The sequence below is a fragment of the Hippocampus guttulatus genome, chromosome 13 (genome assembly GCF_054856545.1).
Source record: "Hippocampus guttulatus isolate MCC_2025c chromosome 13, RoL_Hgut_1.0, whole genome shotgun sequence".
In the NCBI taxonomy this organism is placed as follows: Eukaryota; Metazoa; Chordata; class Actinopteri; order Syngnathiformes; family Syngnathidae; genus Hippocampus; species Hippocampus guttulatus.
The window spans coordinates 6,683,854-6,695,155 of record NC_141273.1 but is presented as its reverse complement, the minus strand read 5'-3'; the positions used below and the strand labels follow the sequence as shown (position 1 = coordinate 6,695,155).

Sequence of the window (11,302 nt, the reverse complement as noted above, 5' to 3'; positions counted from 1 at the left end):
TTTTTTCATCTTGAATGTTATTTTATTTTTATGGAGTAGTGGTACGTTTGCCTGACTTGGCTGCAGGCAGGGTGGGTTCAATTCCCACAGTGAATGGTTGTTAATTTCTGTGTGCCTCGCCACTGACAAGCTGAGGGTGGAATCTGCCTTTTGGGCAAAATCACTAGGGAGAGGCTCGAGCTGACTCTGGTATTAAAAACAAATGGAATGACTTTTAATAGATTCCAAGCACCAATATGAAGATAATCCCAGTCTCCAAATGTGTCATTTTTAAACCTGTTTGGACAACAAACTAATTGCAGCTAACTTTCATTTCTAACCTCTCAGTCTAAGAAAAAAACATGACTCAAATGGCACCTTTATGTTCTGTAGAGGGACTAAATCCCTCAGTGATGCTATCATTCAGGTCCTGAATAAGCAAAGCATCCCCAGACAATCGCACTACTACCACCACCATGTTAGACAATTGATATGATGTTTTTCTGAAATGCTGTGTTATATTTTTACCAGATGTAAGAAGACACACAGCTTCCAAAAAGTTAAAACCTTTGGCTAATAAATCAATCGAATATTCTCCAAAAAGTCTTGGGAATCATTCAGATGTATTTTGCAAAAGAAAGACAAACCTTTATGTTCTTTCTGTTCAGCGTTACTTTTTGCCTTGGAACTCTGCCACGGATGTCATTTTTGCCGATTCTCTTCCTCATTCTTGAGTCATGAACAATGCCCTAGACTGAGGCGAGGGAGACTAGCAGTTCTTTAGACGTTGTGCTGGGTACCCTTGTGACCTCTTGGATGAGTCATCGCTGTCCTCTTGGCGTGATTTCTGTAAACTGGCCACTCCTGGGGAGGTTCGTGACCGTTTCATGCTCGCTCAATTTGTAGATGATGGCTCCCATCGTGATTTGCTGGAGTCCTCAAGCTTTAGAAATGGTTTTGTAACCCTTTCCAAACTGATAGATGTCAATGACTTCATTTTACATCTGTTCATGAATTTCTTTGGATCATGGCATTTTGTTGCATTTTTAAAAAATCTTTTGGCAGGCTTGAAATTTTGTCAGACAGGTTCTACTGGGATAGGCTCCAGCACAATCGTGCCCCTCGTGAGGAGGTTCTATTTAGGTGATTTCTTGATTGAACAGATCTGGAGATCAGGCTTGGGTGTTGTCACTGAGAATGAACGGAACAACGTGATTAGCCACAGTAAATTAATGATTTAACAAGGGTGGAAGTACTTTTTACACACAGAATCACGTGGCCTTGAATCCCCCTCCCCCCCTTTAATAATCAAAACCAATTAAAAACGGCATTTTATGTTTACTCAAGCTATGCGAAATAATAAAACCTTTAGAAGGGGTGGCAATACTTTTCAGGTGTTTTAGCGAGAACAGAAGTCAGTTTTGGTTCTTTTTAGTCAGCAGGGCAAGATTATATTTTGTGTTGGTGATTGCAGCTCATTATCACTCAACACAAGTCATGTTTACAGGGTATCTCTCCTCCCTCATGGTTGTCAAAAGTATTTTATTTTCAGCTGAAGCAAATATTGATGTTGTTTGATGGACACGAGCGGTGGCCAGGATGCTACATGGAACAAACACAACACCATACAAAGTGGATTTAAAATGCTGCATTTAGTGTCACCCAAAAAATACATTTTTTCCCTTTTTTTTAAACTTCTGATCTTAACATGATACATAATGTGTAGCTTGTGCTTAATTTATCATTCAGTCATTTTTTTCCCCAGAGACAAAACAAGCCACATTTTATTCCGTCTATGTCCATATATGTAAAATGCCAAAGAGTCACTTTCTCTCGCTTGAGCAGCGTAAACACGCAAATTAAAATGTGCTGTTCTAATTCATTTTCTCTCTTATACTGGATGTTTAGCAGGTAGTGTACACGGTTTAGCTACATTGTAAACAGTTGCTGTTTTATCAGCAATAATGACTTAAAAATTAGCCCAATTGCCGAGTAACCAGGAATCACAAAGTATTTCAAACTTTTTGTCCAAAACTTTAATCGTGAGAATCATTTACATTGGATGATGATGAAATTACTCGGAAAAGGCAAACTCCTTGACCAGGTCTTCTCAGAAATAAAATAAATGCACTTAAATAAATAAATACACAAAAGGAAACATGTCAGATAAAAATAAATATAGCAAATACAGGCTACATCAGTAACATAACTTAAATAAATACATAATATAAAATAGTCTACATTCAAAATCAGTCTGCATGCCATCATACCAGTTCATAAAATATTCCGAAAGCAAGTGACAACATGAGCAACAGCAGAAAATAGTTATGTTTTGGTGAAGCATATTATAGAATTATATACTGTATATCCCTATGTATATATATTTCTTTACAAATAATATTTGGCATTATATTCATTCACACTATAGATATGGTATACATAAGATGAAAATAGTTTTAGCTAAACTACCCACCACCCTCCCGCCGTTTTGCCTTGTAATCACAGAATTGCTTCTTCACTTAAAGGAAATGTTGAAGTTTCTGCTTTGTTTTGATTTCGAAAATGTCCCCAATAAGTATCTCATGTCTGGCTCTTCAGTTGAGAAATATTGAAAAGATGACGGCAGATGTGTTCATGATGCAGAGATGATTAGCTTTTGGCAAATAGATAAAAGATGTGTGGCTAAAATAGTGTTTTTACAGTGTGTCAGATAAGTGGGGGAAAAAAAGATGAGATTTCTAGTGGATTGCTGCCCTCACGGTATTTTAATGTGAAACATTTCTCCCCTTGGTGTTTTCACAAGGTTACGGTGGCTGACTTGCTATTAATTCATCATCACGCCAGTGACTTTATGCCAAGGAGGATCTCATCTGCCCCCCCCCCCCCCCCCACCACACACACACAAAAAAAGTGTTGTGGGCAAAATGGGCTGAAGTCTGGGAAGTTCAATGCCTGGCCTTGATCTACTCTATTTCCTCACATAATAGCCACGCCCCAGGGGAATTCGTTTGCACACAAGTACACTGGAAAAAAAAAAGTGTTAAATTTACTCAATCTTATTTTGTCAAGTGGATGCACGAAATATAATTACCTGGATCCGGATACATATTGTAAGTAGTTTTATAGTTATTTCGTACAACCACGTGATGAAATCGCATGAAGTAAACTCAACACACAAACCTGTTTTTTTTGTTTTGTTTTTTCCACAACGAAGACCTCTGCCTTCATGTTCTTCATAAATGTTGTAGTTGATGACATTGAGAACACTCAGCGCTGTACTGTATTTTCTTTGTCGAACTGTCCCTGGGGCTGTCATGTCACACATGTCACAAGTACTGGACAAATGTGGTCAGGGGGCGCTGCAGGTGATTTCAGGGTGCATAGTGAAAATCTCCCTTTTATTGCAAAGGATCCCTTCCAGACCAACCCACAATAGATGAGTATCGCCAATTTAGAGAGTGCATGTTTTTCTTTCATGTGTAGTTTTACCAATCCCACATGCTTTCAACTCATTTGCACTTATTAAAACAGTTCAATTTACCCATAAACCCTAACCATATTGAAACACGCACAAAAAATGGAACCATAAAATGCCTGTGTGTATGCTAGTGTCTGTGTGTGACATATTTGCCTGTAAAAAGCAAGGCTTTGATCTTGGCGAGTCTGTGGGTGTGTCTGGGCGTGAGCGGTGGTCCACAGTAGCTCCTGTGTAAGTGTAGTCATTGTGGTAATGAGTTTTAATGCTCTCACGGCCTTCAATGAATGGCTGAGAAGTGCATTGGCGACAATCACTTCTTTCCCACATGCAAAGGCATTACAGTCAATAAGTTTACGATGGAAAAAAAAAACCCCTTAAAAATATTCATTTGAAAAAAAGTGATCCACTATGGAACCACTACTATTTTCTTGGACCCTTTGGTAGTCATTGACCCTTAGAATTATCACCACCCTCCATCTTGGCACCCCAGGATATCGTTGTACTAAACTTAGACTAAACACTTTGGTAGCACCACCTGACATTTTTTCCTTAGGCGAAACAAGTAGGTGTCTATTTGAGGTGAGGCATTTTTTTTTTGTTTTTTTTGGGTGGACAGCACCTGGCAAACAGTCGTTGCATGGTGTCTGATAGAGCAGGTATTTAAGAATATGGGACACGGGTGGGCAACTAGTGGCCCGCAGGCAGCATGTGGCACATGACAGCACTCTGAGTGGCCCCTCTGGCTACCATTTAAGGGTGCCCCCCGGCTACTGCCCGAAGACAGCTGGGATAGGCTCCAGCACGCCCGCGACCCTTGTAAGGATAAGCAGATTAGAAAATGAAAATGAGTAAAATATAGTCACTTAGTAAAGTATAGAAACAATGGTGCATATGTGAATCTGCAGGTGCCGAACAGTAATTATGCAGGGCGCGACTGTAGTTTTAAGTTATAATATCACCAATCACCAGTAGATGACAGGCATGTCTTAGTTGTGCTTACGCTGGATCTTACTGTCCTTTCCTACACATGAGTAGACCGAATATTTTTATTTATTTCTTTTGCACATTTGGAATGATATACAGGACAAACATAGTTCAACAATAATATTACATTTTTGACCGAGTTGATTTTTTTTTTTGTGCAAAAGATGTACAAAAACTTTTTGCACTTAATACTGATTTCTTGCACAACAGTTTTATGCCATCCTTGAATGTTAATTTTTATGCAAGCGAGCTCTTTGCACTAAAAAAAATAATACATGTTATTTTGTTTGCTTTAAACTCTTTGTTGTTGGCTAGGATCTTTATACATGTGTCGAAAAATGTACAACCAAAAATATATTCATATATTATAAAATATATTTAGAGCAGGTATTTTGTCCGTATTTAAAATAGCATTTTTGTCATACATCTGGTGAGGAAGTGTGTCCTGTAGTGCTGATGAAAAATTGTGAACCGCTACAGCATTTTAGTTGCTCATCCGTGACATAAGATACTCCTCTTAAATGTGAGTTGCAATTATCTGCTGATGTTTTACTTGACAGACGTGGCCATTTTGTAGTATGCATGAGTGGAAAATGGAAAGAAAAAGAATCCATGAAGAAATTTACCCAAAAGGATTCAAAATGCGAAGGCCAAGATTCAGCTCAAGCTTCAACTGAAACATTTATCAACAGTGGCTTTTGGAGGGCCCCGTGAGGCGGTTTGCTTGATCTCACCGAGGACCCAAAATCTTACATAAGCTGCTTTGCAGAGTGAAAGGCAGACTGAAAATACCAGGCACAGCAAACAGATCCTCACATAACACAGCCCCGCAGCTACACAACAGCTCATAACGCCAGCAGTTTGGGGGCCCAACGCGGCGCTCGTGTCTCCTCAAAGCCAGCATATGTCAGGCTGGGTCTGTCTCTCTCCTGTCTGCCTGCCTCTGTGCGAACAGCAGGGGATTGCCTCTGCCAAATGGCCGGCATCACATTCACACGCTCCTTCTGTCAAACTGCTAAAAGTCTCTCAAGGCAAGTGAGGGTATAGATGTGTGTCACCTAACAGAGAGACATACACCGTCTGGTTTGAACGCACACTTTTTATACACAGTGAGAAACAAATCCATCGTACACTCTGATCTTTATAAACGGGAAGGTCAATTGAGTCAATGCCAGTAATGTATTTTCTAAAGTAAAAACAGTAGGTACAACTGCACAGTGTAATACAAATAAAGTAATCCCTCGTTTATGGTGGTGGCTATGTTCCAGACCCCCCCAAGAGTATTCATTTTATTTCTATATACTGTATTCTAAAGCTCCATTAATATATACAGTCAAACCTCGGTTTTCGAACTTCTCTGTTCTCGACCAAATCGGTTTTCGACCAAAAATTTAGATTTTTTTTTTTTTTTATGCCTCGGATGACGGCCAAATTTTGGTTCTCGAACAAACTGAGCACACTTGAATGCGTCACTTGACTCCTCTCGCCTTCCTTACATGAGGAAGTGACGCTTCCTCGGGTACACGAGGAAGTGACCCTTCCTCGTGTATCAGAATCAGAATCATCAGAATCAGAATCATCTTTATTGGCCAAGTATGTAGAACACACTAGGAATTTGTCTCCGGTATAACACGCTGTATTAGTATCATCGTAAACAACAAATCATTGAACCATTTTAGAGTAACCAGTAGCAGTATTTGTAGTACAAGAAGAGTGACTACGTCAGTGACTGTTTAAGGAGTTAATGGCTAGAGGGAAGAAGCTGTTTAAGTGTCTACTGGATTTGGTGCGCATGGATCTGTAGCGTTCTATTGTGCACAGATGTGTTCAATAAAGATTTTTTTTTTTAAAGAGCGTGGTTTCGGTTTTCGAACAGTCTTCTGGAACGGATTATGGTCGAAAACCGAGGTATGACTCTACTATAATGCCAACATACAGTATATGCATGTGAGGCGCAGGTATTATTTTTGTTCACTTGGGGCCACCATTCTCATATCTACACTGTGGTATCTGTGATTTTAAAATGTGTACCTGCCTATAAAAGGCTGGACTGGGCTGTTGAGAGATCTGGAAGTGAGCGAATTGAAGCTGTACAGTTGGCTGGCTATGAACTAGCGTTAGCCACTGTGTGTGTAGCGTGACGGCGTCAGTTGAGGCCATCAGCAGGTTAGCTCGGTATGTGCTTGTGCCCATATATAATTGGCCCCAATTTGGATATTTTCACGAAGGGGTCTACTCACTTTTGTTGCAGGGGGTTCGAACTTTATGGCTGTGTGTTGAGTTGTTGAGAGGAAAAAGTAAATTTACACCCTTATACGTTGTACAAGGTGAACTTTAAAATGTCGCAAAGTGTTATGTGTTTAGTGTTGTTCCATGAAAAGATAAACGGTATTGACTAAAAGTATCGGGTGAGCTCGCCAGTACAGTATATATTACAAAGTACCGATAGGTCATTTTGATTGATGTTTGCGTAAATCTAAATTGCTTCGTACCGATTTAATGCCTTTGAGAGGTACCTGTATGTCCTGAATTGCATTCGCTGGATCTTTCTGTCTTAATTCATATTACATTGTGCATATGTACCAAATGTCGCGTCGTGACTGGTAAGTGAATGTAGGTTATATTTCATGAAAGTCCTCCATTTCAAAGTTGTGCTGATGCAGAAAATGTACATTGCGGTTACATTGAATGTGTGCGAGCGTGAGACGTGCGATATGCCACCGGAGGGTAGCGGTGGTGAAATAAAGTCAACACAGGCTCTGACCTCATATTCACCTTCTCTTTGTCTCTGTCAGCATAGCAGCACTAAATTACACCCAATCTCAAAAATGTCTACTCTTGCTCTTTTCTTTTCGTGTTCTCACGACTTCGAACACGCCATCAGAATTTTTGGTTTTATATTCGCTGGACATACATTAAATTTCCAAAAGTGCAACAGCACAATGTAAATAAGGATCACGGCAAAGCCTGAAAAAAAAATAAGAATGCGCAGTTTGAGTAAAACTGTCACCGAGGTATTAATGTAACGACAACAAAATATTGAGTTGTCACTTTGTAATACATCATGCTATAAGGGCTGTTTGTATTGTCTTATTTAGCTACATCATGATGGGGCAAAATTATGTCGTGGCTCTCATTCAGAGGCAGTGCATTTCAATCACAACAACTAAAATAAAAACATTGTACAAACTTTTTTTTTCAGTACAGTACACGTTATCTTTGTAAAGATGGAAATTTAATTTTAATGTGACATTTTATTGAATTGTATTAGATTGTGCAGGCATACCTCATCGGGTGGCTTCAGTGAGTGCAGCGAGCCACATAGAATTTGAGTGTAAACCCCATTCGAATTTGTAATGAATACCTGCCAGTTTGTCCATTTTTGAACACGCCAAACATAAAGAGAGTCAGTACAACGAGAGCGCGTCAATCACAATGTCATCAAGTATGACGTGAAGATGAATATTACACAATATCTGGTGACAAACTGGCAACCGCAAGTTTTCCGTTGATCATTTGCAGGACGATTTGTTCTCGCGTGAGGGCTCTGTTGCCATTATCTTATGCTTTTAACAAAAACTAAAATAGTACAATGGAACTTTTTTTAGGGAAGAAAACAACATCAGTCATTTTTTTCTAACATGACATGCTCAAGGACGTTTCGGCTTAGCATGAGCACTGTGCATTGCGGTAAAACAAAACAAAACTGGGTTTGTGTGTGTGAATGTGTGTAAAAAAAAGCGATTACAGGGGCCGTGAGCTACGGGCATGGTGGAATATACACAAAATAGATTTTTAAAACTCATATTGAGGAAAAAAAAATATTCTTAGCTTCGGTTATGTACATTTCCCTTCTGAAACAGGGAATTTGTAATAAGTGCATTTGTGCATATTTTGATCTAAGGACACTAACAAACACATTTCCCTACTGCAATGATGTTATGCAAAATGTTGGCACAATGATCTCCGTTTCAAGTCAATGTCAATATTTGATAGGAATAGCAGATGTGTGGAAGAGGTGTTTAAAATGTGCACAGCGAAGAGATGGTCATTTTCCAACAATTAATTCCCTTGAAAAATGACCACAATCCAATTTAGTTCAAAAAGAAGACAAAAAAGAGCTGCATTTCCAACACGGCCGGGATTCATTGACTGAGGTATTTGAAGAATTGGCACTTTTTTTACAATTCACATTAAGTTTGGGAAATTAAAGTCAATTACTGAAAAATTCAAACAGTTGGAGATTTCCTTAATCTATTTACTCGTAAAATACTCTTTTTTTCTTTTTGTAACTCAAAGGCTCGGTTACCAGTAGGTTTGACTTTAAAAATGGCACTTTACAAATGTTGGGAAAAAAAGAGAGGATGATAAAACAAACAAAATAAAAAATGTGCTTGGTGCTGGATGAGTGTGTGGTAACCAGATGACCAGTGAGTAAACTAGTCAACCTGTGTCCGATATAGAACTCTGCTAACTTCGGGACGAGTGGCACATCCTACTGGCCCGATGGCTTTGGCGAGGGGCACTGAGGATGGCTTTAGAGATCGCATACATACCTAAAGGATGAGAGAATAGAAGTCTAGAAAAAAAGGCTAGTTGAGCAGGGAGACAAGTTTCCCCTGAACCTAACTTCTCAAAGACGAGTCTGAGCCTCTGGAATATAAATCTCGATGCTGTCCGCTCGCTCTGAGGCAGAGTTCTGCCGGAAGGAGGCTGCCCGCTTGGCTGCCATGAGCCGTCGACGAGCCTCCTGCCGGTGCCTGTCGGGGAGGTCCAAGGATCTCTCCCTCGTCACTAGGCTCTTCTGTCGAATTGTCTTCTTTGGTACTGGAGCTGGAGGCTTCAGGAAAGAACAGAAAACTCATCAGAACACGTTCGGAGTTGCGTCGGGATCAAACGAGCAGCTCAAATTCAAAGTCGGAAAAACTAATTGAGATTATCCTTCATTTGCTTTCACCACTTCACTAGCGGATGCAATCTCTTAAGTAAGGAGAATCTGAAGAGAAACAAATTCCTAACAACACGGGGGAGGGGGGGGGGTCATCAGGATAAAACAAAGTATTCATCATGACTCATTGTTATTTATGACTAATTCTACTTCGCCAAAGTGGCAGCTGAAATGCAGACCTTATTCATGACAACTCATTAAGTGGTCACAACTTTTATTATGGAGCGCTTGGCATCCACCATGTGTTGTCCCCTTTAGGGCAGTGATTCTCAACTGTTATCACACTGGGACCAAACACCGAGACCCACATTTATAGATGTTAACTCTTGTTTGTACAATTTATACTTTAATCTGCTGAATTGGGATTCCATTTCATGGCTATGCTGTTTTCCTAGCATCTACATCAGGCATGTCCAGCTCCGGTCCTGGAGGGCCACTGTCCTGCCTGTTTTCCATCTCTCTGGGCTGCAACACACCTGATTCAGATGATCAGATCATCACCCAGCTCTGAAGCAGCTTTGGAACGTTCCTGATTATTTGAATCAGGTGTGTTGCTCCTGGGAAAGCTGGAAAACGGGCAGGACAGCGGCCCTTGAGGACCGACTTTGGACACCCCTGATCTACATTATTTGATTGAACCACAAACAACCTGCCGCAACTGGCAAGGAAAAATGTCCACATCGGCGGAGTTGAGCAGGGAGACAAGTTTCCCCTGAACCTAACAAATCGCATTAACTAGGATAGTGTCATTGTACACGTGTGCAAAAGTGTAATCTGAATAAACCCAAATAAAGCTCTACTAGGTTTTTCCTAACATTTTTTGTTTTCTCGCTGCAGAAAGGTTTTGTGTAAACGTTTGCTGCTAACAGTTTATAATTCTTTCTATTTTGAATATGGCATTAGTTCCAGCTGAAGAAAAACACCTCTCTCAAAGATGATCATTTTTTTCCTGTTGTTTTGTACAGGTTATGGGTCATATGCTATTGTTTTTTTTTCCTCAATGATTTATCTTGTTCTCATCTTTTACAACACAAAAACCTGGCATTTGAACAGGGGTGTGTTGACGTTATATATATTGAAGACGCCTGGCCAATGGCTGGCAACCAGTTCAGGGATGTACCCCGCCAACTGCCCCAAGGCAGCTGGGAGAGGCTCCAGCACGACGACCCTTAAGCACCGAAGCCGATGGCCCCATTTCGATGGATCACCAGTCATTGTGAATGTGAGCTGTATGAATGTCAGCGATGGAAACAACTACCGCTAAAAATGTGTTCAAAATTTGGACTCGAAAAAGAAACCCTAAAGCTGTCCATGTCGAGGACCAGGATTGAACGTGGAGTCAGGACCCATTTACCTTCTTGTCTGGACTATCTATTGGTTTCCAGTTGTTGCCCTTGATCTGCTGCAGCTGGTCAAATTTCAAGGTGACGTCATCAACGGAGAGCTGCAACAGGTCCCAGAACCCAGCCAGGTCCTGTGAGGTAGGCCGCGGTATGGCGCTGGGGTCCTACAGGAGGTAGCGAGGAAAAGGTGAGCATTTGATGAAAATATATCCTCCTAAAACCTCCGGGGGTTGGAAAATATCCCACTGAGTAATCGCGGGGCTTTTCCACCACAACAAGAAGTGTTAGCCACCTGCTAGCTTGCGGGCTAATGGGTTTCTGGATGCCATAGAATGGCGGCCCGGTCAAAATTGTCCCTAGGTGTGAGTGTGAGCGCGGATGGTTGTTTGTCTCTGTGTGCCCTGCTATTGGCTGGCAACCAGTGTCAGACTGCCCGAAGACGGCTGGGGTAGGCTCCAGCACCCCCCACGACCCTTGTGAGGATAAAGCGGATCGGAAAATGGATGGATGGAAGGATGCCATGGATGTCTGGCGGGTTTGTCTACTACGTCACCGCAGTGGCGTGCAGTC

General features: G+C 40.9%; 1 protein-coding gene across 1 annotated transcript in view; it reads right to left on the bottom strand.

Moving 5' to 3' along the window:
* Positions 1-7,964: 7,964 nt before the first annotated feature.
* The window catches only part of dlgap2a (discs, large (Drosophila) homolog-associated protein 2a), a 143,484-nt gene continuing 140,146 nt past the window's right edge, over positions 7,965-11,302 (bottom strand). Inside the window, exons 11-12 of the mRNA XM_086128065.1 lie at positions 10,744-10,896; positions 7,965-9,281 (exon numbers count right to left, since the gene is read on the bottom strand). Coding sequence (XP_085984191.1) covers positions 9,075-9,281; positions 10,744-10,896 — 360 coding nt within the window. The 3' untranslated portion in view covers positions 7,965-9,074. The remainder of the gene's footprint in view (positions 9,282-10,743; positions 10,897-11,302) is intronic.